Here is a 27,102-nt window from a genome sequence, read left to right as displayed (position 1 = left end):
ACCCATCCAGGGTCATGCAAATAGTAGGGGACGGAGCTGAAATTTGAACCTAATTCCACAGCCAGTGGTCTTTCCACCGTGCCTCTCAATTCCTCCCATGGGCATGGGGGATGGTGCTGATCCTGCACATTTCAAGCTCCTTGGTTTCATTTTAAATGCCCTCTTGGTGTGCTGGAGGCATCCTTATGTCCAGGGACCTTTGGGAGTGATGGTTTGGTCTCCTGGTGCCCGGTTTCCCGCTCAATATAAGTGTTAGAGCAGGCCACCTGTGGGGACCTGGCTTACTCCAAGTCAATCCGGGAGAGGGAAGAACCATTCCTTTCAAAGCCGTGCTCAATGAGTAGGTGTTACTTGCTTCCCAAGAGGCTACAGAGTAGGATTCCTTTTGCATCCTTCTCGAATGCATTTCCAAAGGGGATTTCGTTTACAAAACCTCAGTTCGCATGCAGCACTTTGAGGGCCATGTTTGTTGTGTCAAACAAAGTCCAGCTGGGGGTTTCTAGAAGCATTTGTTGGCCACAGGCAGAGCTAACCTCCAGGGCCCAGGATTCCCCAGATTCAACCTTTGTTGCCCTGGAGCTACCGAGAGAGGAGAGGCAGAGGCTTTTAGGGGGCCTGGGCTGGGAGGGGGGGCACGGAACATGAAAGCAGGATGATACAACAACAAACATTAATTAAAGTCTTCTGGGAGGATAACCATATCCCCTGACCTCATGAAGCTCTCTATCAGGTAGGGGGGGAAGATACCAGCCCAGAGAACTAAAGTTTACTTTGTTCCTATTGTGTATTAGCTACAAAACAAAATGCTTTGTGAGCTTGGATGGTGCTGATGGCTGTGTGTATGTGTGTTGTGTGTGTGGGACGGGAGGGGGGCGGGGGGTGGTGGCCAGAGGTGGCCTTTGAACTGTCTCCAAGTCTCATGCCCTTTTCTCTATGTCTCCCCTCTGCCAGGAGAACGGCTCTTTCTGATGAGGAGTCCAAGGCAGCTGGCTGCCAAGGCTTCAGACCCCAGGAGTTTTGTGTCAGTAGCAGCTTTTCCAAGGTAAAAAGATGGTCTGCTGAGGCTGCTTGGTGGAACATGGCCCACAGCCCTTGTGGCCTCTTGGGCCGCTCCCTCCCACAATCAGAGAACCACAGATTTAAAGGCTGATGAGGCTGCAGAAGCCACCATCTGCTCCGACCTCCTCATTTTGCTGATGGGGATCCAGAGGCAAGAGAGGGGAGGTGACTTGCCCAAGGTCACACATGCCAGAGGCAGGATTTGAACCCAGACTCTGTGACCCCAAAGCCAGTGGTTTTCATACTCTACTGCAATAGAGCTGTCTGCTAGAGTCTTTCTTAGGGCACATCATGGCATTGAAGGCCCTGGGAAGGGGTGGTGACAGGTGGGTCCCTGGAGAGCACAAGCATTGTCAGAAGTTGAATGAGTGTTGGATCTGGAGCTGATTCCCTCTTGGCTCTGGTGTTGACTCGTTCCGATGACCTGTCTTTGCCCTCTCCTTTCTCTGTCTCTAACATGAGGGGTCCCCCCCCAACTTTGAATCCTGTGATTGCCATCCCACTCCCCCCCAAACATACTCTCAAAGGAGAAAGCATCTGATATCTGAATTCATGCTCAGAGATGAATGGTGGCCATTGCATTGAGAACACTGGACAGGAGCCCTGGAGTCAAATCCTAGCTCTGAGACTGTAATGTTGGGCACGATTAGAGTGGCTCTACTTTCCTATGATCCCATGCTGCAGGTTGGGCAGGCTGAGTTCTGTTGTACTTTTTCCTCTCTTCCCCCTCCTTCTGCCCACACCTCTCTTCTTCTCCCCTCCGGCCCCCCTCCCCTCCCAATTGCCAGCTCTGTCCTTTCCGAAGAGGCCCAGCTGGCTTATTTCTAGGGGTATTTGGAAGGGTTGGACAAGTGGGTGTCTCCAAAGTTTCCAAGTAGGAGGTACCTGGAGGGCATCCTTTTAGATGCTCTTTCTGCTGTCTTTGCAGGTGGAGCTCACAGCAGGTGGTGGTGGCAGCGATGCCCAGGGGGCGGACGCAGCTAATGGTGGCAAGGAGAAATTTGGACACAAGGCAGGAGAGCAGCAACCCAACACTGAGCTGAAGATGGCCCCTCCTGGGCCCGACGGTATTTTTACCCCATTAACCAAGCCAGGGGATGGCGAAGAGCTCAACAAGCCTTCCCCCCTTGATGGCACAGAGCCAGGCAGCAGCCGAGCCGAAACCCACATGGACAAGCTAGCCACCCGTCCCCTGGCTGGGCTTAAGGCACTGGACCACCAGCATGCTGGGGCGCAGAAGAACACTTGCATTTTGGCAACACTAGGCATTGGGGCTGCTGTGGAGGGGGCCTTGCCTTTGGTGACTTCCGATGTCAGTCCTTTGCCTATACCTGTTTCTGGCCCTGGCCCCGTGCCCCTGTCGGCTTCTCTCTCAGTTCCCCTTGCCGTTCCTGCCTCAGTCGCCCTTTCAGCTTCTGTCCCCTCACCTCCATTGGCTCCGGCCCCAACCTTGGCTCCAGCTCCCATCCCCATCTCTCTTGCTTCTCCGGCCTCCATTCCCACACCAGCTCCCCTGTCACTCCCAGCTTTAGTTTTGGCTCCTATCCCTGCCACCGGCCCTGTGCCCCCCCTCCCCACTCCAGCCCCATCCCCAGCCACCCTCCCCGCCCCTCCTCCAACTCTGATCACGGCCTTTGCGGCTGCCACTCCTGCTCCGCCCCCCACTCCTGCTCCCGTGTTCACCCCAGCCCCCACCCCTGGCCCTCAGGCCAAGCCTGCCTTGGCCCCTATTCCCACCTCAGCACCCATCTCTGCCCCCTTCAGCCTCAACCGAGTGTGTTTCCCTGCCACTCAGGCCCCGGCCATGCAGAAGGTGCCCCTGTCCTTTCAGCCAGGGGCAGTCCTAGCCCCAAGCCAACCACTGGTATACATCCCTCCCCAAAGCTGTGGGCAGCCTCTCAGTGTGGCCACCATACCTGCTCCATTAGGAGTGTCCTCCACGCTCACACTCCCCGTGCTACCCTCGTACTTGCAGGAGAGGTGTCTGCCGGGCGTCCTGGCCTCTCCTGATCTCCGTTCTTACCCCTGTGCTTTTTCTGTGGCCCGCCCACTGACTTCAGATTCCAAGCTGGTGTCTCTGGAAGTAAACGGACTCCCCTGCACCTCTCCATCCAGTGGAAACAGTGCCCAGCCTGTGCCTGATGGCGGCCCTGCTCCTCCAGGTGACGTCCCTCTACCTGCCCCTGCTGCCAAGATTCTCCCCCTGCCGGCTGCTAGTGGGAGCTCAACCCCAGGGCACCCCTCCAAGGCCCCAGCCACTACAGAGCATCATGCAGAAGGCGCTTCTGCTGCCTTTTCTCCTCTCAAGTCCCCACCGCAGCTGGAACGAGAGATGGCTTCCCCTCCTGAGTGCATCGAGATGCCATTGGACCTCTCTTCCAAGTCCAACCGCCAGAAGCTTCCACTGCCGAGCCAGCGCAAGACACCACCCATGCCAGTGCTGACCCCAGTGCACACCAGCGGCAAGGCCTTCCTCTCCACAGTCCTGTCTCGCTCCCATCGGGCAGCCCAGGCCACTGGCAGCAACGTCACCTCGTGCCTGGGGCCTGCCTCCCCATTTGTCATCTTCCCCGAGTTTGTGAGAAACGGGGACCCCAGTGCCTGGGTGAAGAACTCCACAGCATTGATCAGCGCCATTCCTGGTACCTACGTCGGGGTGGCCAATCCTGTGCCTGCTTCCCTGCTACTGAACAAAGATGCCAGCTTGGGCATCGTCCGAGACCCCCGGCACCTGCCCAAACAGGAGCCCATCTCCATTGTTGATCAGGGAGCACCCAAGAACCCCAACTCTACCTGTGGCAAGAAGGGCAACCAGTCAGCACCAGCTGAGAACCCAGGCAGGCGATCTACCCCAGCTCGGATTGCCCCTGGAGTGCCTACCTGCCCATCTAAGGAAATGCCATTTTGGAAACCCACAGGGCAGGGGAGCATCTATTCAAGATGTTCCATTAATGGGAAGCCCACCACGGCCCAGGTCTTGCCTGTTGGTTGGTCACCCTATCACCCATCCTCACTCTTTTCAATTGGCATCCCCAGCCCTGGGCAGCTGGCCGCACATCAAGGGGTGCCTATCAAACCTGCTGGCATTGCTGGGGAGTTCTCTATGGTGCCATCAGCCAACCCCAGTGAGGCTGCCCATGGGGTTTCTGAGGGTCAAGCAAGACCCAATGGGCCCTTCCCAGAGGGTCAGGAACCTGTCCCGAAGAGCAGTAGCTGTCAGCCCCCCACCAAACCCTGTGAGGAGCCAGTTAACCCTGCCATCTTGATCTTGGGTCCCCAGACAGGTAGCCTGCCTATGTCTCTCCAGTCCAGTAATATGGGAGAGGTGAGAGGGATGAAGGCCAAGGCCCGGAGTCCCCCCCGAGACCAAGGGCCAGAGGATTCTGAGAGCCAGCCAAGTCCTGACCCCCCTTCCAGTCCAGAGGGCCCCCATAGCTCTTGCAACCTGAAGCCGGCAGGGGATGGCAAACCCAAGAACAAGGTGCTGGCCACCTACTTGGCTCCCGACCTGGCCTTGTCCTCCTCTCAGGGCTTCCACAAATTGTCTGAGATGTCTATGCTACCTCATGAAGGCCACCTGAAGGAACTCAAAGTTAAAGCTGAAATACAGGGGACCAAGAGGGGCCTAGGCCTGGGAGCTCGGCGGAAGAGCGATGGGGACCTCAGCTGGGTGAAAAAGGAGAACATGATGTTCTCTCTGAATCAATGCTTCCAGGCCGAGGGCTTCCTTGGGGCCCCGGCCAGGGCCAAGGCTGGGCAGAGTCAGCATAGACCAGAAGGCTGCAGCAGCTTCTCTTGCAAAAACAAATGGCATCCTGATGATGGCACCAAGCCGTCCTCGAAGAGGATGAAGTGCAGCCGGGCCAAGGAGGATGACATACCAGCCAGCAAGTCTCGAGGCCGGAGCCCCCATGGACACAAGGTGAGTATGGCAGCAGCCACGACAGCACCTGGCCTTGGTGTGGGTGCACTTCCTGTCAGGCAGCCAAAGGGAAGTCGAAGGGGGGACCCTGGATCCCTCTGTTTCCAGATATCTGAGCCCTCCTTCTGCCCATTTACCAGCTGAGGAAAAAGAGGTCCAGAGAGGGGAAGGGTCTTTGATGATGTCATCTAACCTTGGGATTCCAGCCTAGGGCCTCTTATTACTGCATAGCAAGGGACCCAGAAAACCAATCCAATCTTGGGCTATATTAAGAGAGAGAGCAAAAAGGCTGGGATGGGGGAAGGGCTGGTCATACCTTTTAGGCCGAACCTTAGTCAGCTGGGATGGAGGGCCTTGTGTCCATACTGTGTGACCCACTGAGTCATCTTGAGGCTGTTTAACCTGGAGAGAAGACCTGGAAGGCTGGGGGGTGTGATACTCCTCTGCACGTGCCTAAAAGGGGCTGTCCTTTGGAAGAGGGATTCTTCTTGTTCTGCCCGACCTCCAGAAGGGGGCGTTACAGAGAGGCAGCTCTAGCCACCTCAGAAAAAACTTTCTGACAATGAGTCCTCAGAAAGTGGACTGGGGGATTGCCTTAGGTAATGGTGGACTTCCCCTTTCCTCCCTGGAGATCTTCAGGCAAAATTGCTGCCTGCTTGTTTACTGGCCTGGCTTTCCCATTGTGGGGAGGCCACTGAGGAAAGAGAGGCCACTTTCCCTGACAGCCCTCAAATGCAGGCCTCAGACGCAGGCCTTCACAGGCCTTCTCCACAGCAGCCTTCCCTTTCTCCACCTTTCCCTTTGGAATTGAGGAGCCTTTTCTGGGGGAGACCCTGTCTGGGGGCCTGGGCTTGGGAGTTCCTCCTAGCCTGCCTCTCTCAGGGCTCAGGCCTGGAATTAGCATTTGGCTGGAGGCTTTAGGGACAGTCCTGACAGGTGCTCTTGGGGTTTGGCAACTTTGGTTCTTTCTTTCTGGGGGGAAGGCAGGGCAATTGGGGTTAACTGACTTGCTAGGTCACAGCTAGTAAGTGGGTCAAGTGTCTGAGGCCACATTTGAACTCATGTCCTCCTGACTCCAGGGCTGGTGCTCTACTCACTCTGCCACCTAGCTGCCCTTTGGTTCTTTCTTTTAAAGGGGACCAAGGGGCATCAGTCCAAGGAAGGGCATATAGTGTTGACCTCTTAGGGATCCCCATGCTGCCTTCTACATGTAGAAGAGGCAATTCTAGGCATTCCTAGGCCCTAGATCTAGAGTGATGTTAAGAAGACAGGAAACCAAACACTAAGCACATACACACCCAGTATGTGTCAGGTGCTAGGCTACCCACAAGCTAAAAGATAGCCCCTGCCCTCAGGGGGCTTATGTTCTTATAAGTGGCAGAATAGGGATCCAGATCTTCAGTGGAAAGCCACATGGGGAAAGCCACATGGCATTGGCCATTTAGGATCATAGGATCCAAGATCTAGAGCAGGAAGGGATCTTAGAGGAGGAAACTGAGGCCCAGGAAAGTGGCTTGCCTAGGGTCACGTGGATAGTAAGTGACAGCCCAGACTGTTAGCGTTGTGCCTTAACATTGAATGATCTATAAGTATGAACTCACCAAAGCCAAGTGACTTGGCCAGTATCACACAGCCAGGTGTCAGAGGAGGGTCTTGAGCACAGGCCTTTCTGAGTCAGAGAGCAGGTCTCTAACCCCTATGCTACATACACCACCTTTCCTGGCCAAAATCAGAAGTCATCCAAATGATACCCGCAAGATGTCACCCTGAATTTTTAACAGCTCATCTCTTAACTCCACCCAGGACAACCAATCGATCAGAAAGCATTTCTTATATGCCCACCACGTGCCAGGCATTGTGTTAGGTGCTAGCATGCAAAGAAAAAGGCAGTACAGTTTGTGCCCTCAAGAAGCTTATGTTCTACTAACTTCTAACAGCATATCCCCATCTAGCTTGTCCCACAAAAATCCTGTTTCTCTGCCGCAGATTCTGTGGGCATTGGAAGAAGGGCATCAAGGAAGGGACAACAAATGAAGGGGGTTAAAGCCATGGCGCTAGAGAAAGCAGACCAAAGGTCAGAAGACTTAGGTTCTAATCCCAAGTCCTCCACCAACTAGCTGAGTGACTTTGGCCTACCCCTCTCTGGGCCTCTGTCATATGAGGGGGCTGGATTGGGTGAGCTCTGACGTCCCTTCCAGGGCTCCCAGTCAAGGCTTCTGTGGGTAAACTGATTTGGTATTTAGTTTTTAACCTGAGCTATCTTCCTGCCTCTGCCCGAGAGACTCCTGGAAATCTGACAGGGTTGATGGCTTCAGCCTCTCTGTTCTCCCGCCCCCATAGCCACCCCCACCCCCAAGCTCAGGTAGCTTGGATGGCCCTGGGAAATGTTTCCCCAACCTGACATCTGCCAGGCCTGGCCCTGCCCCTTTGCGGAGCCAGGCAGTGCTGGCCAACCAGCAAGTGAGATGCCACTGTGTGCCCTCTGGCCTGGACATGGAGTCCAGGTGAAAAAAAATTAACTAGAGAACATTTAACCCCCTATGCCCCTGCCAGGGGTTGATTTTGTTCCCCCATTACTAGAGGGGCAGGGGTCACTTTCATTAGGGTTTCCTGTTTTTAACATCACCTTTGTTCCTGACGTAGCCCTCCTTGCCCAGACAACTGTCCTTTATGACAAAAAATAAAAAAGAGGGAAAAAAGACAGGTCAGCAAAACTATCCCATGTCTCAGGAGAGCTAGAGGATGATGTATACATCATTGCGCATCCATAGGCCCTCAGGTTTGCAGAGAAGGGCAAGAGGTGTATTGGCTCCTCTCCAGGGCCAGTTGTCATTTTCAAAGCCTTTTTTTCTTGCCAATAGATATAAGCATTTATGGAAAATATTCGCACTTGGCTTTTGTTTGCTGCTGTTTCTTTCCCCAGCTGTGTGGGGAGACCCCAGAAAACCTGGGTCCGAGGCTCAACTCTTCTGCTAACTTACCTGTATGGCCTTGGACCAATCCCTTTCCATGTTGACTCCTCTGTGGACAGTTCCTAGCTCCTCATCTCGTCTTTTGGTGGCTCCGGGTTGAGCTGCTAGCATCCCTGGCCTGGTTATTCAGGACTGCTTGATGTGGCCAGGGCTAAGGGGAAGCTTTGGAGTCTAATGGAAAAAAAAGCATTCTAGGCTGGTAATCCTGAGACCTGGGTTCTGGACCCAGCTCCATTATGTGGTGACCTTGAGTGAGGCTTCAGATCTAGCCAATGTGGCTAAGAAGTCCTGGCCCCCCTCCCTCCCAGTGCTATTAGGAGACCCAGGTGGGGTGATAGACATGGAAGCCCACTGCAGGGAGGAATTGCCCAACCCAGAAATCCTATCTGAAAGGTGATACCGAAGTTATCGGCCCCTGGGCCTTTCTCTCCCTAGCCTTTGACTTCATTTTCACTTGTTTGACTTTAATATCAATATAATAGTTTGTGTTCCATCCCTCCTACTGGCATGGTTGTGACTAAATCAACAAGAGTCTCTTATGGGACATGGCTCCTATGTGAGCCCATGTCCCAGGTGCTGGGGTGATAAAGATCAAAACCGCCAGTGCCTCTGCTGACCAACCTTCAGGGCTGCCCCGCATCCTAGCTACCAGAGTGAACACCCTCGATTCTGGGATTCCAGCTGCTTCACAGCCTGTATCCCTGAGCAGGAGTGCTTGACCTTGCTCGTGTCCTGGGTCCCTTGGGCGGTCAGCCTGGTGAAGTCTATGGAGGGGCCCCTTCAGAATTGTGTTTGTAAATTTATAAAATGCACAGATGTCAAAATAATTAATGAGTTCCCGACCCCTGGTTCTGAAGCCCTGCTCTGGGTCCCCCCCCATCTCACACTACCCCCCAGGTCCCATTCTTGGATGCCTTTGCTGGCATTGTCCTCCTGTGTGAAATAGACACCCAAGCTCATGACTCTTTAGGAAAGTCTCGCCTTCCTTCCTGGGCCAGCTCAGGTGCTGTCTTGTCCAGGAAGCCTCCCAGGGACAGGCATGATCCACCTTCCCCTCCTCAGAGTTCTTACGGCATTTGGCCCAGGGCTCCCTTTTGTGCCTTAGTTATTTCTCGGGGTGTCTTTCACACATGAGTTTGTAAACTCCTTGAGACCAGGACCTGTGCTACCTTCCGAGGCCTCAGGGTGTAGGAAAGGGGTTGGACTTAGGAGTCCCAAGAGACCCAGGTTCCCATTTCTTGTTCTGCTACTTCTGGGTTCCGTAGCCAGTCCTTTCACTGTTTCCTCAGTTTCCCCCTCCATAGAATGGGGGTAATAACATCTGCATTACCTCCTTACCAGAGTTGTTATGGGCAAAGTACTTTGCAAACTAGGCCTGCCCACCAAAGGATTTCGGGTGGCCCACGAAAAACGTAGAGTATGTTTTCCTTTACGTTTTTCTTGGTCCACCCGAAATCCTTTGGCGGGCTGCAGGTTATGCAAGCCCATCCTAAACTTTAGAGTGCCAGAGAATGCAGTGCTTCTGTTATCACAGCTCATATTCCCAGAGTCCTGCATGGCCAAACTCCATTGGTACCTACCTAGTAATCCTCTTAAATTCAGCAAGCATTTATGAAGCACTCACTGTGTGTCAGCCACTGTACTGAGGCACAGGAGATACAAAGACAAGAGAAAACCAGGCCCTGCCCTCTGGGAGCTTCCATTCTTTTGGAGAATGGAACACATTCAAAGGTAAAGAAATACATGGTGGTGATTTTGAGGAATCAGAAAGAACTGAGCCTTGCAAGGAGAAGGGAGGGCATTCTAGCCAAGGATTGCGGAGTACACATCCAGAGGTGGACTGTCCTTTCTGAGGAATGGCGAGTATCCATATGACCTCAGATACTCACTAGCTGTGTGACCCTGGGCAAGTCACTTCAGCGCTGTCTCTCAGCTGTTCCTCGTCTGTAAAATGGGGATGATGATAACAGCATCCACCTTCCAGAGTTGTTGTAAGGATCAAAGGAGATAATATTTGTAAAGTACTTAGCACAGTGCCTAGCACATAGTAGGTGCTTAATGCTTGTTCCCTCCCTCCCCATGATTCTATGAGCATGCCAGGAAATTAAGAGTCCTTAAAGGCAAGTAATATGAAACAAGGTGAGAAAGATAGGTTGTCCTCGAACTATGAAGAGCTTTAAATTCCAGGTGGAGTTTTGTATTTTAATCTTAGTGTAAGAGGGAGCCACTGAAGATCCCTGAACAATGTTTGTTGAATTGGTTGGAATTGAATGGCATGGAGTATCCTTTGCCAACCAACCTGACCATAGGCATGTCTCTTCCTGTCCCTCTGTAGTGGAGGAAGCATCATGGAGATTCCCATGAATCCAGCAAGAAAGCCTGCAAGGCCTCAGGCAAAGAGCACAATGGCATACGGATCAAGCACAAGAGACAGAAGTCTGCCAAATCCCAGTCCCAGTTGACAGGATTCCGAAGAGGAGATGGACATGAGGAAGGTAGGCCTTGCCCGTGGCATCTCTCTGCTTACCACGCTGAAGGACGCTAGATCTCCAAGTCAGAAATGCTACAGCTGTCCTAGAGGGTCATGGTAGTTGACTGTGGGGACCTGGGTTCTAGCCCCGGCCCTGTTTGTTCTGCACCTTCTGTAAACCTCAGTTTCCTCGTGGGTAAAATTGAGATTAAAATGGCGCTCGCCTCAAATGAGGTCGTGCTTTAAATGGCAGCACATCGGTATGGTATTGGCGTTACCATCACAACCATCGTTATTATTCATACTCTTTTATTTTGGGGCTCAGACTCCGCTGACATTCTTCTTATGCCTTCCCTTCTCTTCAAATGATGTCCCCAATCCTCCCCACAGGCTACTTGGAGAAGAAAGCCAAGAATAATTTCCGAGACTTCATCCCTGTAGTCCTGAGTAGCCGGACTCGCAGCCAGTCTGGTGAGTGTCTCTCTTGGCAGCTGGGGGGTGGGGTGGGGTGGGGTGGCCCCCGGCAGCATGGGCCTGAAAGCTGCTCCAGGACATTTGCCGTCACCCTGGGACATACGAGCTCTGTGCATGCCCTGTGCCTTACGTCACCCCGTGGGCTGGTTTGCAGACGACTCTAACCCTTCCCTGAATCTCACTCTGGGCCCTGGTGGTACTTTGCCGATTTACATCCTTGTCAGGTCACTTTATCTTGGATGGGTTTCAGCCTTTGGAAAATGGGACAGATTGGTAGGTCAAGTCATCTTCAAAAGTGAGAAGGCCCCTAGAAGTTCTCTAGAGTCCCCCCAGTTTGTGGTGGTCCAACCTATATTTACAAATGCTAATCTTTCCTAGCTCCTCCCACTCCTACCTTCTCCCAAGGCTAGGGTCACCTGCTTGGTTATTATTATTACCCTTAATAAGGGGGTATTATTCATATTAGTGGTGCTTGGTTGGATTGAATTGCTGCAAGGTTTACAAGTCCATCCTCCCATTTGACATCTGAGAGGAAGGAACTTGGCCCAGGTCACTCAGCCAGTATGAGCTAACCAGAGGCAGGATTTGAGGCCAGGCCTTCTGAATTCCAAGTTGAGTGCCAAAGCAGTGGTTGATGGGAGACTCTTGCCCCTGCCCCCAAGGGTGGTGTCTAGTCTGAAATGATTGAGGGAGTCCCTGAGCCCTGCTTCTTCAGGGAAGGCCCTCCCTTCTTACCCCAAGCATGTTCTGTCCACAGGGAGCCTTTGCAGCACCTTCACCCCTACAGCTGAGTGTGAGCTGGGCAGCCCGGAAGTGTTCCCCATGCTGGAAGAGCACCAAGAAGAAGTAGGGCTGGGCAGCAAACACCGCAAGCGGAAGGCCCACCGATCCTCCCAGCATGTGAGCCGCCGCTCACGGGGGGACCGCTCCCTGGCAGATCGGGCCAGCCGGCACCTGCGCAGGGCCCGTGAGCTGCCCTGGAAGATGGAGTCACCAAGGCAGCCGTGGGACACGGATGATGAAGAGGAAGACGAAGACGAGGATGAGGAGGAAGGCCACGTGAAGAGGAAAAAAAGGAGACGGCAGAAAAACCGCAAATATCACACCGGGGAGTACCTCACAGAGCGGGAAGAGCAGGCGCACAAGTCTCTGTGCCACCAGCGGCGCAAGGCCCGGACAGGTATGACCAGCTGTGGGAGGAGTATTAGATGCCTAGGAAGTACCTTCTTGGGGACAGTAGTCTTTGCTGCTCACTACCAGGGAGCCAGATGGGAACCTAGATCAAAAAGGAGGCCAACCATTCTGTATCCAAACCGGGCCCTCCCCCACCCTCATTTTGTAGATGAGAAAAGTAAGGCGCTTGGGGCAAATGACTTGCCCAGAGTATTAAGCTACAGAGCCAGGATTTGAACCCACATTCTCTTCCTTGAATCCAAGGCTCTTTGCATTGTATCATGCCATCTGCCCAAGTATACCTTCAAGGAGTGCTATCTTTGGAGTCAATGGACCCAGGTTCTAGGCCCAGCTCTGTTACTTACTAGCTGTGTGACCTTGGGCAAGTCCCTTCCCCTCTCTGGGGCTCAGCTCCATTGTCTGTAGTATGAGGTGGTTGGACCAACTGGACTCTAAGGATCTTTCTGCCTCCTAATCCCCTGAATGCCAGGATCTTTCTAAGATTCAGGAGTCTAGCCTGGGGTCATGACTGTGGCCTCTCCCTTTGCTGGGCTGGTGACAAGTGTCCCACAGAATCCTAGATCTTGAGTTAGAAGGGACCTCAAAACCAGATGAGGAAACTGAGGCCCAGAGAGGCAGTTACATTCATATTTGCAAACCAGATCCTCTGACTCCAAAGTCCCTGGTGTTTCCACCATCCCACAAGGCTTCCTGATGGTTGGAAGCCATTCCTTTAATAACCTCTGCCTCCCTGGAACAATGGAGAGCACCTTTTGGATGTATCTCCTGGAGGGAGGGGGCAGCCACAAGATAGAATATAACTAGAGACACGGCAAATCCTGGGAGAGACAGACAGACTGAGCATATCTCCCTGAAGGCCGGCCGGCCCCCCCAGAAAGGTGAGGAATTGATAATGGACGAGCCCAGAGCTGGGCCTCTGGCCCCCACCCCTTCCAGGCAGGATGTGCCCCTGGACAAAAGCTGGTTCCTCTGATTTGTGTACAGGGTACATAATGATTTCAGAAAGCCTAACTTAATTAGCAGATGGTTCATTAGGTGGCTGGGCTTTCTAATGCCCTGGCTTTCCCTCCTCCTACCTTCCCACCCTCCCTGCCTGGCTTTCCCAGGGAGTTAATCTGTTAAACAAACACTTAGGTGAGCTAGAGAGAATGTCTCCTTCAGGGCTCCTTTTGAAATTCGAGTCTTCTATCTTGGCTTTCTGATTGGGAGTCTGGGAGGGAAATTGAGGTTCTTTTCAAGCAGAAATATACTTGGATTGCAAGTCAAGTCTCTAAAGCTCGGACTTGAATTAAAGGCAGAAGGGCAAGACCTTGGAGAAGAGGCGCAAGGCCTTGGATTGGCCACCCCTCAACAAGTAGGCCACAGAAAGAACGAGTAGAGATAGCTTTCCTTGGATGACCCAGACACCACCATGGGGCCTCCCCAAGTCAGGTAGCGAGGTCTGGGTGATGGCTTACTTGTTCCCTTGGGAGAGTGGTCGCTGGCTTTTCAGACAAACAAAAGTCTGCTGAGGGGTAGTCAAGTGTGGTTGAATAGACCAGAGGTTTTTGAGCCAGAAGGGACCTTAGCTGTCATTCAGTCCACCTCCTTCCTCCCTCCCCACCTCCCACCATTTGACAAAAGAGGGAACTGCCGTGAAGTGACTTACCTATAGTCACACATAGGATCCTAGACCTGGAAGGAACCACAGAGGCCATCAAGTGTAAATCCCCTCATTTTACAGATGAGGAAACTGAGGCCCCCAGCAGTGAAGTGACTTGGCCAGGGTCATGAGGCTAGTATCTGAGGTGGGATTCAAACCCATTGATTCCTGACTCCTAGTCCACTCTCCTGTGCTCTACACCGCACCTGTCTTGAAAGAGGACTTGACATTCAAAGGCCTGGCTGGACCCAGGTCTCACCTCTGCTACTCCATAGCAGCATGACCTTGGGCAAATCCCTGCCCTTTCAGGGCTCCCGCCTCACCTTTCAGAGAAGGGCTTCCAGCTTAGTAAATCTGAAATCTCCTGAGTCCTTTAAGGCAGGACACCCCTCCCCACCCCCCTTCGTGCCCTCTGTTCCTGTAGCAAATGTCTCATGATTTACTCATCTCCAGCTGTTCATCAGCATCTTCCTTGTCTACTAGCTTGAACTCATGGACCACATATCGGGGTGGTGGGAAGAGAGAGGAAGATCAGGGAAGTGAGCCCCGGTTCATCTGACTCTGGGTGACCCACATCCCCTTGCCATTGGCCCTCACTGCCTTCTTGATGCGGGCCTTCTGATTTTTACTCTCTTTATATGGAGCCAGGTATGTGCTAGGAATTTCCAGTGTCATTAGGCTGTGGTCTTTGATATTCTCCAGGGAGGGAGTCCAGAGCTGTCCTCCCAGGCTGCCAGACTAGGGATGGGTATTTGATGGACTGGGGTCTCCTAGTTCCTTTGGGTCTCAAGGCCAGCCTTGCTTGCTTTATCTGATCTTCTCTGCAGTGGAGGGAGCTGGAGCTTAGCCAAGGCTAGGAGGCTTTGACTTGTGTGTGGCAGATGGCTTTGGTGTGTACACAGCCCGCCCATCCTCCCAGAGATCAGAAGAAGTTCAGATAGCCTACTCAGGGTTCGAGTCCCATGTGGTCACAGGGTGAGCAAAGGGGGCCAAGGAACAACACAGCATTCTTGGCTGGGGAGTTGTTTGAGACATCTGTCACCTCTTACTAAACCTAGTAGGTTTAGCACAACTTATGCTGACCTGCCAAATTTGGGGGAGGGGGGTTAAATATTGTTAAATTCTCTGCCCCCTCCAAAAGGAGTCTGGAGTCAGTGATTAGGGGCAATTAACAGGAGAAAGAAAACTCCAGGGAAGGCTCAGTCCTTGGGGGTAAACGAGATGCTATGTGGGGCCAAGCCCAAAGTCCCCAAAGAGGGGAGCTGGAGAGGTGGTTGGGTTCCAAACTCTAAGAGGGAAGGCAATTGGCATTGTGAGATAATAAGAATGTGAATGGGCAGCTAGGTGGCACCATGGCTAGAGCACTGGGCCTGGAGTCAGGAAGGCTCATCTTCCCGAGTTCAGATCTGGCCTCAGATACTCACTAGCTGTGTGACCCTGGGCAAGTCACTTAACCTCTGCCTTAGTTTCCTCATCTGTAAAACGAGGTAGAGAAGGAAGTGGCAAACCGCTTTAGGATCTTTGCCAAGAAAACCCCAAATGGGGTCACAGAGTCGGACACAATTGAAGACAACTGTACAAAATAACTATAGGATATAATATAAATATAATATCATAGTGATGGCAATAATAGCTAGCTTTAAGGGTTGCAGAGCACTTTACATATATCATCTCATTTGACCCTCACTATATCTCTGTGAGATAGGTGCTGTTATTACCCCATTTGACAGACAAGGAAACTGAGGCTGAGAGGGGTCATGACTTGCCCGTCATTGTCTGAGGCAGGATTCCTGACTGTACTTTCCTCACTGGAGGCCATAGGGCCTGCTGTGCTGGGCCCCTTCCTCCCCATACCCATTTCTTGACCTCCCTATCTGAGGCTCTGACTGCCTTCACAGCACCCTGTGGCTTTCTCTTCCAGTCAGGGCCCTGCAGGTACTTGGGATTGCACCTTTTTAATTTGGTAAAGGGTTGTCGTCGTTGGTGTTTTTTAAACCTTCAATGTTTTCCCACTGACCTCTCAGGTCAAGTTCAATTCCCTTCAATCCAGTCCAACAAGCAGTTATGAAGTGCCTACTATGTGCCAGGCACTAGAAATATGAGGACACAAGTGAAAGTGGCCCTGCCCGTAGAGACCTTAGACTCTTTCTCCTGGAGGAAGGTGCCATGGAGATAAGTAAATAATGCAAAAGTAATACAGAGATCTTCAAGACAGAGCACTTAGTAGGCTTTCTGCTTTAAGCTCTTCTGTAGTCTGTGCCGCCACCCTCACCTTGCCAGACAGGTCTCATTCACCCCAGCCCTTCCCTGGGCTAGCCAGCTAAACTAGGCTGCTTGATCACCTGAACATGCCCTGGAGGCTCGAAAGTGGCTCTATAGCTAGGCTCCTGTGATCCTGGGTCCCTTCTAGTTCTGGGTCCTATGATATTGTGGTTCATTTATTCATTTCAGAAGCTTTTGTTGAGTGCCTACTGTGTGCCAGGCACTGTGTTAAGGGCTGGGGATGCCAAGAGAAAACCAGCTTTGGGGAGCTAGAGATCAATCACTCGATGGAGAAGCACATATTAAGTGCCCATGTTGTACCAGGCACTGCCCCAGCACAAAGATAACAAAGTATGGTATGTCTTCTCTGCACACGAGGGCTGTGATTGGGTCTACAGCGTGTCCAGCCCTGTGATGCCACCAGGCACCGTATAATGGGCCTTTACTGTATTCTAAACAGAGAAGGCTTTGCTCAGCTCTGAGCAGGCAGAGCCATAGGCTTTGATGGGCACGCAGAAACGTCATCCTTGACTGCATTAAGGCGAGCCTGGTGTGGGATCTGAGAAGGCAGGTGGCTGAACTCTGGAGGGCCTACCGGACTCAGGGTCAGAGCTGCTGTCAGGCTTCTGCGGGAGCCTCCCAGAATCCCCAGAGCCCTCAGATGGTAGACTTGGAAGTCCAGGGAAACCTCAGTTGGGATACTGGCTCCAAAACTTGGAGTTGTGTGACTCTGCGCCTCACACTTTCCTACTCTGCAAAGTGGGACTGATAATGCTTGCCTTATCTCCCAGGATGATAGTGGGGAGACAAGAGTACTTTGAAATGCTTAGCTTACTAGGGCAGCAGGGGCAAGGAGCTCCCCACTCTCCGTTTTGCTAACATTTATCAATCACCTCAATTCACCAAGGCCCTGAGCTTGAGATCATCCCCCTGCCTCTAGGAGTGTCTATGCTGCTGGAGAAATAGAACTTCAGATAAATAGAATACATGGGAAATGGGATGGGCCAAAGGAGATGCCCTGGCCCTAGAGCTCTTGGAGGATGTGAGGAGGGAGAAAACACTTTCAGTAGAATTTAAGGTCCCTGAAGGCAGGCATTTTCCCTTTTTTGTTTTGATGTGCCCCTAGTTGGCCCATGGGAAATGCTGGTTGGATTTCAGTAGGGGGAGGAGGGAAGATGGGGAGACAAGGGCATTCCAGGTTTAGGCAAGCACCTGAATGTCTACAGGGAGGCAAGGGAGGGCAGGATGGGCTCAGGGGATGGAGAGCATTCCAGTGGGACCCAACTCCAGAATGTATGAAGAGGAGTCTTAGGATATAAGGCAGGAGGGGTGGGTGGGAGGAGTCTGGGAGACTCAGGTACTAGTTGTGTGACCTTGGCAAGTCACCTAATCTCCCTGAGCCTCTGTTTCCTCATATGTAAAATTGGGGCAATACTAGAACCTGCCTCCCAGAGTTATCTTGGAGCTCTAATGTCATGACATATGTGAGGCACATATGCATGTATATAATAACCTCACATGTATATATATGTAATAACCTCATATAGTGTATACATACATACATATACACACGCATGTGTGTATATATACATATATACACATATATACGCACATGTATACGTGTGTGTGTGTATGTGTGTATACACACACACATATATATATATATATATATATATATATATATATATATATATATATATATATATATATATATATATATATATATATATATATATATATATATATATATATATATATATATATATATAAAACCTCCCAGAGTTCTGTAAATACCAGCTCTTCTGGTTCTGTGTGTTTGCCCTGTAGATAGGGTCCTGGAGCAGGGGAGAGGTCTAGGCAGCTGGCCATGTTTTCCTCCTGGGATGGTGGGAGCAGAAGAGTAACTTGACCTCTTTCCTTGTTAGTCTCTTATACCAGAAGGCGCATCCTGGATATTTGGCCAACTTATTGCTGGGGTCATAAGGTTTTGAGCTAGAAGGACCTTGCAAACTCTCCTTCATTTTATAGATGATGAAACTGAACCTCTGAGGCCCGTTCCAAATCCCAAGGCAATTGGCTCTGCTGTGGGATGGAGGGTGGGAACGATCTGCCCCCTCCCCGAACCCCAGCAAAGACCTTGGAGAGGACTTCTCCTGACCTCTCCAATGGTCTGCCCCCTAGTGGCCGGGACTGAAGATGTCCCCTGCCCGTAGATAGGGGCTGCTCTCTGCCCATTCCTTCACCTACCACCAATAACACCAACTCCCATGTCTCTAGCACTTGAAATGTACAGAGCCCTTTGCTCCCAGGGCTCATATTTATTGCCCCCATTTCAAAGAAGTAGAAACTGAGACTTGGGGGCAGTGACCTACCCAGAGTGACATAGCACATGACTGCCTGAGCCAGGCTTGCCACCTAGGTGTCCCCTCCCCAAGAATCTGAGGCCCTAGTACACCAACAGTGGACATTTATTATGTGCCTTATGTGTTCAGAGCACCATGTGAGATGCCAAGGAGATAATAAGTTTGAAGAAATCTAGGTCTCTGCCTTCATGGAACTTGCAGAACAAGATAGCGCGTGGCAGGGAGGCTCCAGGAAGCCCAAGAAGGGATTCAACAAGCAAAGAAGGAGAGGGAGGACATTTTAGGCATAAGGCACAACCTGGGCAAAAACCTGGAGGCCGGTGTGCCCTGAAAGCCAAACCTTTCTCTCATCTTAGCCTTAATGGGTGTCCTATAGCAGGCACGGGGGGAACCCCTCGATGGCTTTCCTTTCTCCTCTCCTCATCAGATTCCAAGTCACGGAAGCAGAAGGGATCGTCCCAAGGCTCTGAGATCCGCCTGAAGACCAAGCACTCAACACCTTCCCGTGGGTCTGGAGATATCTCAGTTTTTCCCAATGGCTTTCTGGAAAGCCGCCTGGAAAAGGTCACCTCCCTGAGCAACCTGGATAAGCCATCGGGGAAGCGCAAGTGTAAGACCAAGCATCTGACTGGCACTGGCCCCAGCGAGGCAGGCAAGGTATGGATGGTGGGTGAGGAGGGAGCCTGAGGGTAGTAATCCAGACTTCTGCTTTTGTCATGGGGCATACTTTACCAGGCCAGGGATTCGAATCTGGCCTCTGCTATTGACTGGCTGTGTGACCTTCAGCTAGTCTCTTCCCCCCTCTGGACCTGTACTCTGTAAAGGAGGGGGTTTGGACTAGAAGGTGTGGATCTCTGAGCCTGTTGTGATCCTGCCCTCTTGGGGCCTCAATGTCCTTGTCTGCAAAGTAAATGGATTGGCTTGGATAATTTCTGAGATTGTTTCCAGCTCTGAATCTGTCACTCTATGATTCTTGGCTTGGCTATAGTAATGAGTGGTAGATATGGGGACTGGGGTTTGTATCCTAGCTCATCTGGTCTTCCCTCCCCTGAACCTCTGCAACTAGGTGGCCAGATGGGTAATGCCCAGGCCTGGAGGCAGAGAGACCTTAGGCCACAGACACTTGCTAGCTGTGTGACCCTGCGCAAGTCACTTAACCTCTGTTTGCCTTTGTTTGCTCAACTGTAAAATGAGGGTCATAACAGCCTCTACAACCCAGGGTTGTTCTGAGGATCAGATGAGATAATAATTGTAAATGTTAGCTATCATCATCATCATCTGTAAAATGGGCATGAATAATGACTTCCTTGTAGTGCTAAAGAAGGTTCAAGATCCAGATTTCCCAAGCTCCCCCCCTTGTCCTCAGCTGAAGCCTGGTTCCCTTTACTGTCCAGCATCCTTCAAGCCTGCCACTCTGACTGGCCTTTGCCTCTCCAGGAAGAGAGATACCCTGCTGCTCCACAGCCATTGCCTTTCTGCCAGGGCTTCCTCTGCCCCCCCACCTTGGGCTCAGGCTGCAGCTTGGTGGGGCAGCTGGCTTTGTCTGCATTTCTCCTTTCTCCCCTCTCCTCCATTGTCCTGAGCCTGGCCCCAGGCCAAGAAGGCCCTGGCCAGAGTCCTGGCCATCCCATTCCATCTCATCCCAACCTGTTATTTCCTTGGTGAAGAAAACTCCTGGGGAGAAAGAAATTCTCTCTACCTATGTTGGTGACTCTGTCTTAAAGAATTGTCTGGGATGGTGATTTCCCCAGGGCTACACAGCCAGAATATGTCAGAACCAGGATTTGAACCCAGGGCTTCCTGACTCCAAGGCCAGCTCTGTAGTCACTATACTGCCTCTCACTATGTTAGCACAAGGTGGGAGTAGAGGGACGGGGGGAGGGAGCACTTTGTGTAGGGTAGAGAAGAGAGGCTGAGCAGTTCGTGGGGGTAGATGGAACTCTGTTGGACTAGAAGAGGAAGCTGAGTGGAGAGAGGTGCTGGCCTTGCCCTAGACCTCAGCAGGGTTTAAGAGAGATGGGGAGAATGGAATGGAGCTTGGTGCTGTGCCCCTGCAGGGGTGCGGTCCTACAAGGACAGCTCCGGCAAGAAGGTGGTTTGAGGATCCCAACTCCGGGATGCTGAGGAGAGCACCCTGCTCCCATCAGGGTTTGAATTTCAGACAGCCAGGCTGCCCCGTGTTCTCTCATTTTCCATATAGATGTAGCCCCTACCCTCCTCAAACAAGGGCCCAAATACTAGTGAAGACAGTGGCTCAGTCCCTACTCCACAAAATGTTCTGAGTTCCTACCTTCCTCGGAGGTCCCAGCTTTAGATCATTGGTTCTCTTTATGACCTTGAGCAGGTCATTCCCCCTTCCCCACTGCCTACAGGCCTCAGTTTCTTCCCCTGAAAAATGACATCCATTCCCAGCTCTGTGATCCCTAGAGAATGAGGTGAGACTAGGTGATCGCTAACGTTCCTGCCAGCTCTGAGGAAGCCTGACTTATTCACCCAGTGACACCCTGACTTATAACACCCCAGTGTTATCTAGGCACTGTATGGGAGAGCTAAGACTGAAACCCCAGTAGTCTCCAGGAAGGAGGGGCTTTGTCTCATGACAGTTTGACTTACCCAGAGCATCTAACGGTCCTAGAATGTGGAATATCAGAGCTGGGAGGAGCCTGAGAATAGAATGTTGTTTCTGGAAGGGAAGTTTAAAGATCATCTAGACCTACTCCCTCATTTTACCGAAATAGGAAACTGAGGCACAGAGAAGGGAAGGGTAAGTGGCCTGCCCCTAGCATGAAATGAATGATAGCTAGGGAGGTGACCAAGCTAGAGTGTTGGGGCCTACAGCTGACCAATTTGATCCAGCTTTTTATCTTTGATTCCTAGGTGAAAGGGCGCTGTTACCAAGTGAGAATTGTGCGTCCGAAATCCCTACTCCCAGCAAAGACCACAGAATCCTGGACCTCTTTGAAGGTTCAGACAGGATTGGAGAATTCTCCTGAGTCCCCTTCAGCTTGCCATATCCCCCCTGAAGCACGTCGACTTATTGTGAACAAGAATGCTGGAGAGACCCTCTTGCAGCGGGCTGCAAGACTTGGCTACAAGGTAATAAATTTGGGCAAGAAGAATGTCTCTCCTTCCTCTCCCACCCCACCCCCCACCAGTATCTCTCTTTTCTGATCAGATTACTGTAATTCACAAACATTTCGGGAGTACTTACTATGTGCTATATCATGTCCTCATTGCTTATCACAGGGCCTGGCACACAGTAGGTACAACGTGGCCCCTGTTCTCAAGGTATGGACAGTCTACTTGGGGCCATGAATGCCGTAGACACAGGCATTTCTCATTCGAGGGAGACAAGTGAAAAGGATTGCAGAGGTAGAGCAGAGAGAAGTTCAGAGAGGCTTCTGGGAGGAGGTCGCATCTGAGCCAGGCCTTCAAAGAAGAGAGAAACTTAGCAATGGTAGTAGACAGGCTCTAGAAAGTCCTTTTGGGGCATGTTCAAGCAGAGGTACAGAGGTGGGGAGAGCTGGAGGGGAAGAGGGTCCTCTCTAGATGGGAGTCCATCTTGGCTGGACTGGAGAATGAGGTGGAACAGGAGTGCTTTGAGAGAAGGCTGGCACCTGGTTGGGTAGGGCCTTCCTTTGGGGCAGTTGGTTTCACTCAGTAGGAGGTGGTAAGAGAGAGGGGAAAATTGTGGACAGGACTCCAAGATTGAAAACCTGAGTGACTGGAAAGTTGTTGATTCCCTCAACAGAAAGAAGTAGTGAGTTTGGGGGCTGGGTGGTCTGGGTGAAGATGTGTAGGATTCAGGTGTAGCCAGCTTCAGGAGCTCAGTTAGGCCTGAATTGATGGATCCAGTCAGTTGTTATCTGCATAGGAATGCTAATTGAGCCCATGGGAGCTGATGAGGTCACCAAGAAAAATTGTAGGGAAAGAAGAACACTGGGCCCCGGAAAACACAGAACCTTTGGGGATCCCCTCATTTAAGGCAAGGGAGGAAGAGGAGGAACCAGTAGGGAATACAATATTCTCTTCTGTAACATTGCTCTTCCCTGGGAAGTCGGGCCACTTCCCAGCTGATGGTAAAACAACTCTCAGCAAGAGGCAGTGTGATAGAATGGGGACAGATCGGCTTGGCTGATTTCTTACCTGTCTGTGTAGGCAGTCAGGCAGTGAGTATTGGATGTGAAGTCAGGAAGACTGGGGTGCAAATCCAGCCTCAGACATTGACTGTGTGACCCTGGGCAAATCACTTCATCTCTCAGCCTCAGTTTGCTCATCTGTAGAATGGGGATAATTATAACACCTGTCCTTGTGGAGCTATCTGGAGGCTCAAATGAGATGCTGGATTTTAGAGAATGAACAAACTTTCTAACCTATGGAAATGCGAACTGTGATAACAACTTATCATATACCACGATATAGTAATGATTATTATATTGTTGCTTCCTCCAATGGGATTGGTGCTTCTTGAGGGCAGGGATTGTCTTGCTTTTGACTTGGCACAGTGCCTGGCACAGAGTAGGCATGGAATTCATGCCTGTTGCTTGAATGATTGCTTAGCGTACCGAACCTTCTCCCATAGTCCCTGTTGGGTCTGACTGGGAAGAAAGGGCACAGTTAGGTATAGCAGAGGCTACAGTAATGTAGATAGGCCAAGAAAGCCAGGCTCTTGGGTGCTCTGAGGGGTCCCAGGAAGGAGAATGCTTGGTGGCCTGGGGGTGGGGGCTGTGGTAATCTGGGAAATCTTGGTGGAGGAGGTGAGCCCAGGCAGCTGCTTATCAGAGTGGGTACTCCCTATCACTCCTCTCCAGGCCAGTCCAGGGAGGCCCTGGGGCATAGCCAGGCATGCTTGGTGGGTGGGGAGCTAGGTGGGAGTCTCTCCCTCCCCCAAGGGCAGCAGCTGGTGGATCTGGGAGCATTCCAGTGCTTCTAGGGCCTTTTACCATCTCCTGGCTCCATCCAGGCCTAGCCTGGGCTACCTCTGGCCCTGGAAGGGCCTTTGGGCCTATTGTTTGAGGGGCCCAGCCAAGTTAATCATTAATGGGTAAATGATCCTCTTGGATTGTATTCAGAACAATTCAGCTCCAAAGGGGAAGGCCTGGAGGGCTGGTGTTCCCTACCTGCAATGCCAGCCAGGAAAATGGGTGACCCAGAGAGCTCAGTCAGCAATGCCAGCCGGTTCTGTAGTGAGCCTTGGGTTTTTTTCCCTTGTTCAGAAGTTACTATGGGCAGTTGTGATCCATCTACCCAGAACTTGGCTTTTGTCTGAAGCTGTGGTTGATGAGAAGGTCCTCTCTCTGATAGGGAGGTCAAAGTCATGGCTTTCATTCATCCTCTCTCTCCCCTACTCCGCCCCCCCAGTTACCTTTGCTCCTCTCTTAGCCTCAGAGGGTGCCTCTCACATGCCCTTGGTCACAAGGAGGGGCTGGTCAGAGTGTGAGTGACTCAGTGGGCCTCATTTCCAATGTTGGAAAAAAAACCCAACTTAGTGTGTATGTCTTACACTGTTCTCACTGGTGGGCAGGATAGAAAAGGGCAAGAGAAAGAATGCTGGACTGGTCCAGTCCCAGCTTTGCTGCTTACTATCTCTATGACCTTAAGCCATTCACTTCCTCTCTCCTCAGCTTTTTTAAATGTAGAATGGGTATAATAACCCTTCCATGCCCTTCCGGAATTGTTGGGTGGAAAGTGCTTGGTAAATCGGAAATCCCCCCCCCCAAAAAAAAAAACTTATACCAAATCAGAAATCCTTAAAGCAGTGTGACTGGTTAGATTTTTATTCTAGGGTAGCTGGGGAACACAGGTCTGGCCACAGTCACTCCCCTGCTCATGAATCTTCAGGGGCTCCCTGTTACCTCTGGGAGAAAATGCCAACTCTGCTGGCTGGCAGGCCTGACTGCATCCTCTCTTTCCACCTTGATGGCATGTTCGTCCCCCTCGTGCACTTGCTGTTCCCCCAGTGTCCATCTCCAAGTCTTGGTGTGCCCTGCCCCCCATGCTTGGAATGTTCCCCTTCCCAGTTCCTCCAGGTTCCAAGAGGCCTTTCCTCATGCCCCACTTAATGTCTTCTCCCTCCCAATTAATTTGTATTTATTTTCAGTTGAATCACCTGTTTCCTTCTTTATTCTTGTATCCCTAGCACCTAGCACAGAGTTGGGCACAGAGTAGGTGCTTAATGAATTGCATGGGCTTATAGTGGCGAAGTGGGGTGGGTGGCGGTGGAGGGAATGAGGAACAGGCTAGCATCTCTATCCCTGAGAGACACTCCCCCCCCAGACTTTCCCCTCCTTGCTGATGTTCCGGCACCCCCGACTCCTGTCCTCCACAGGACGTGGTCATGTATTGTCTGAAGAAAGAAAGCGAGGATGTCAACCACCGGGACAACGCTGGCTACACTGCCCTCCACGAGGCCTGCTCTCGAGGCTGGACAGACATCCTCAACATTTTGCTGGAGCATGGGGCAAATGTCAACTGCAGCGCTCAGGATGGCACCAGGCAAGTAGGCCCTGTTCCCCTACCCTCTTCTCCCCCCACAGCACACACGCACTGGTTCCAAAGCACTCATCCTGACCTCCCTTGACAGAAGGATGTCAGTGACTGCCAGGCAGACAAAACGGAACCTTAGGTTGTTTAAGCCATTACTAGATCCCAAGGCAGAAGTTGGAGATGAAAGAATGTTGTCAGGGTGGACCCTCAGCTCCTACCCCAATGTCTGCAGAGCACCTACCATAAGAGACTTGGGGATGAAACCCAGGGAGACACTGCCAACCTTCTTGTTTTCCTTTGGAAGGCTGCAGTGTGTCTTGAAAAAAACAGAAAACTTGCCAACCTTGATTAAGCATCACTATGTACTGAGCCCGTGCTATGAGGGAGAGAGAGCTTAGATAAGACACAGCGCCTCCCCTCAAGGAGCTCACAGTCTAGATTCAAGATAAGCCCCCACCGATGATCCTAAAGTGAGCCAGGTGCAGAGAAGGTGTTAGAAGTGTGGGGGAGACCACCATCACTCGCCTAGGGCGAGATCTAAGCTCTCTGGAAAACCTTAACTGTTAAGACCCAGGCAAGGTGAACAGGAGAAAGGGAGGAGGAGAAGGGAGAGCCCGAGAGAAGGAAGCAAGAGAGATGATGGTCTGAGGTCAAGGGTTTGGACTGAGAAGACCTGGGTTCAAATTCTGGCCTCTGTTAACTGCCTGCGTGAGTGTGGGGGAGGAGTTGCCTTTTTTGCCTCAGTTTACTCATCTGTAAAATGAAGGCCTTGAACTAGCGCTTTGATTCTCCCCAGTGTCACAGAAACTCTCATCTGCCATGGTGATTAGGCAGTGTACCTGTCACTCCAGGCCTTTGGGCCTGTCACCTTGATAGGGTGGGCTTACCTGGTGGTGGAAGGACTCTTTCAGGTGATTTGCTGGAAGCCTAGGAGGTGCCGCTCAGTGGCTTCTGTTCCAACCCCCCTCCCTGGCTTTTGCCTTTGCAGACCCACTCCTTTCAGGTGACTGGAATCTCCCCAGTTGGGCTCTGAAAGCCAACTCACAGAGTTGATGGGGCACTGGGGGAATTCTGCCTCTGACGCTTACTAGCTCTGGGACTCTGGGCCACTCACTGCAAGTTTCTGAGGCCTGCTTTCCTCGCCTTTAATATGGGAACTCTAATACTATGAGAAATACTGACTCCTGGGGTTATTTTGAGGATCCGCTGAGATGATGCGTTGTAAAGGACCTTGCTTCCATTAGGATGCCGTAGAAATGCGAGCTTGCCTGATTTCTTTTCTGATGGACTAGGCCAGCCCTCCTCCTCCTTCCCCCTAGACACGCTTCCCCTGCCCTCTCTCCACAGGCCTGTCCATGATGCTGTGGTCAATGACAACCTGGAGACCATCTGGCTCCTGCTTTCTTATGGGGCAGACCCCACACTCGCCACCTACTCAGGGCAGACGGCCATGAAACTTGCCAGCAGTGACACAATGAAGAAATTTCTTAGCGGTAAGCACTGGCCCCTCTAGCCGGGCTCATCCAGGAAGGGGGTGGCCCGAGTGGCTGGCCCCTTTCAGGGCAGAGTCCCTGTTCCCTCCCTCCTCCACCCCTGGCCATTCTTGAGCTCACAGCAGGAATATAATTCTGCCTTTCTGGTTGGTTGATGCAATGTGACCCAGGTTCAAAGCCATCCTCTGCAAAATGAGGGAGTTGGATTAAATGTCCTCCCATGTCTTTTCCAGCTCTAGACCTTTGACCCTTTGTGGGACTCTGGGGCAAGTCCCTCCCCTCCTTGGGCCTCAGTTTCCCCCTCTATAAAATGAGAGGGAGGTAGACTAGATGAGACTAGATGGCCTCTGGGGCCCCTTCCTGTTCTAGAGCTAGGCTCTTATGTGTGAGCTTGGGCAAGTCCCTTCCCCTGCCTGGGCCTCAGTTTCCTCTTCTGTGAAATGAAGGAGGTTGGACTGAGTGGCCTCTGAGGTCCCTTCCAGCTTTGGCTCTGTGATCCTATGGTAATTGTGACCAGAGATGAGATTTCTTATAAGTCTAATAACCATCGGCAGAGCCAAATCAAGGAGATGTAGAAAAGATGGCCTAAAACTTGAACAGTTACTGGGGACATTTTCTTGTTTTCATGCTACCATCTTGGCTCCTCCCCCTGGGGACATTTTCTAAGGCTGACTCAACAAAGCAGTGTGTTCGTGTTCTGGGCCCCGCCTCCAGCACCAGCTGAATTCTCCCCAACTCGGACTCAGTTTCCTTTTTTGAGCTCTC

The 27,102-nt window shown here is 51.7% G+C and overlaps 1 protein-coding gene across 1 annotated transcript in view; it reads left to right on the top strand.

The window, feature by feature from the left end:
- BCORL1 (BCL6 corepressor like 1) overlaps positions 1–27,102 on the top strand; it is a 66,563-nt gene that overhangs the window by 25,513 nt on the left and 13,948 nt on the right. Inside the window, exons 4-12 of the mRNA XM_036740370.1 lie at positions 952–1,042; positions 1,988–4,981; positions 10,289–10,448; positions 10,814–10,894; positions 11,655–12,077; positions 18,786–19,015; positions 21,236–21,454; positions 24,687–24,853; positions 26,192–26,337. Coding sequence (XP_036596265.1) covers positions 952–1,042; positions 1,988–4,981; positions 10,289–10,448; positions 10,814–10,894; positions 11,655–12,077; positions 18,786–19,015; positions 21,236–21,454; positions 24,687–24,853; positions 26,192–26,337 — 4,511 coding nt within the window. The remainder of the gene's footprint in view (positions 1–951; positions 1,043–1,987; positions 4,982–10,288; positions 10,449–10,813; positions 10,895–11,654; positions 12,078–18,785; positions 19,016–21,235; positions 21,455–24,686; positions 24,854–26,191; positions 26,338–27,102) is intronic.

The sequence above is a fragment of the Trichosurus vulpecula genome, chromosome X (genome assembly GCF_011100635.1).
Source record: "Trichosurus vulpecula isolate mTriVul1 chromosome X, mTriVul1.pri, whole genome shotgun sequence".
In the NCBI taxonomy this organism is placed as follows: Eukaryota; Metazoa; Chordata; class Mammalia; order Diprotodontia; family Phalangeridae; genus Trichosurus; species Trichosurus vulpecula.
This window is presented reverse-complemented; position numbering and strand designations above follow the sequence as displayed.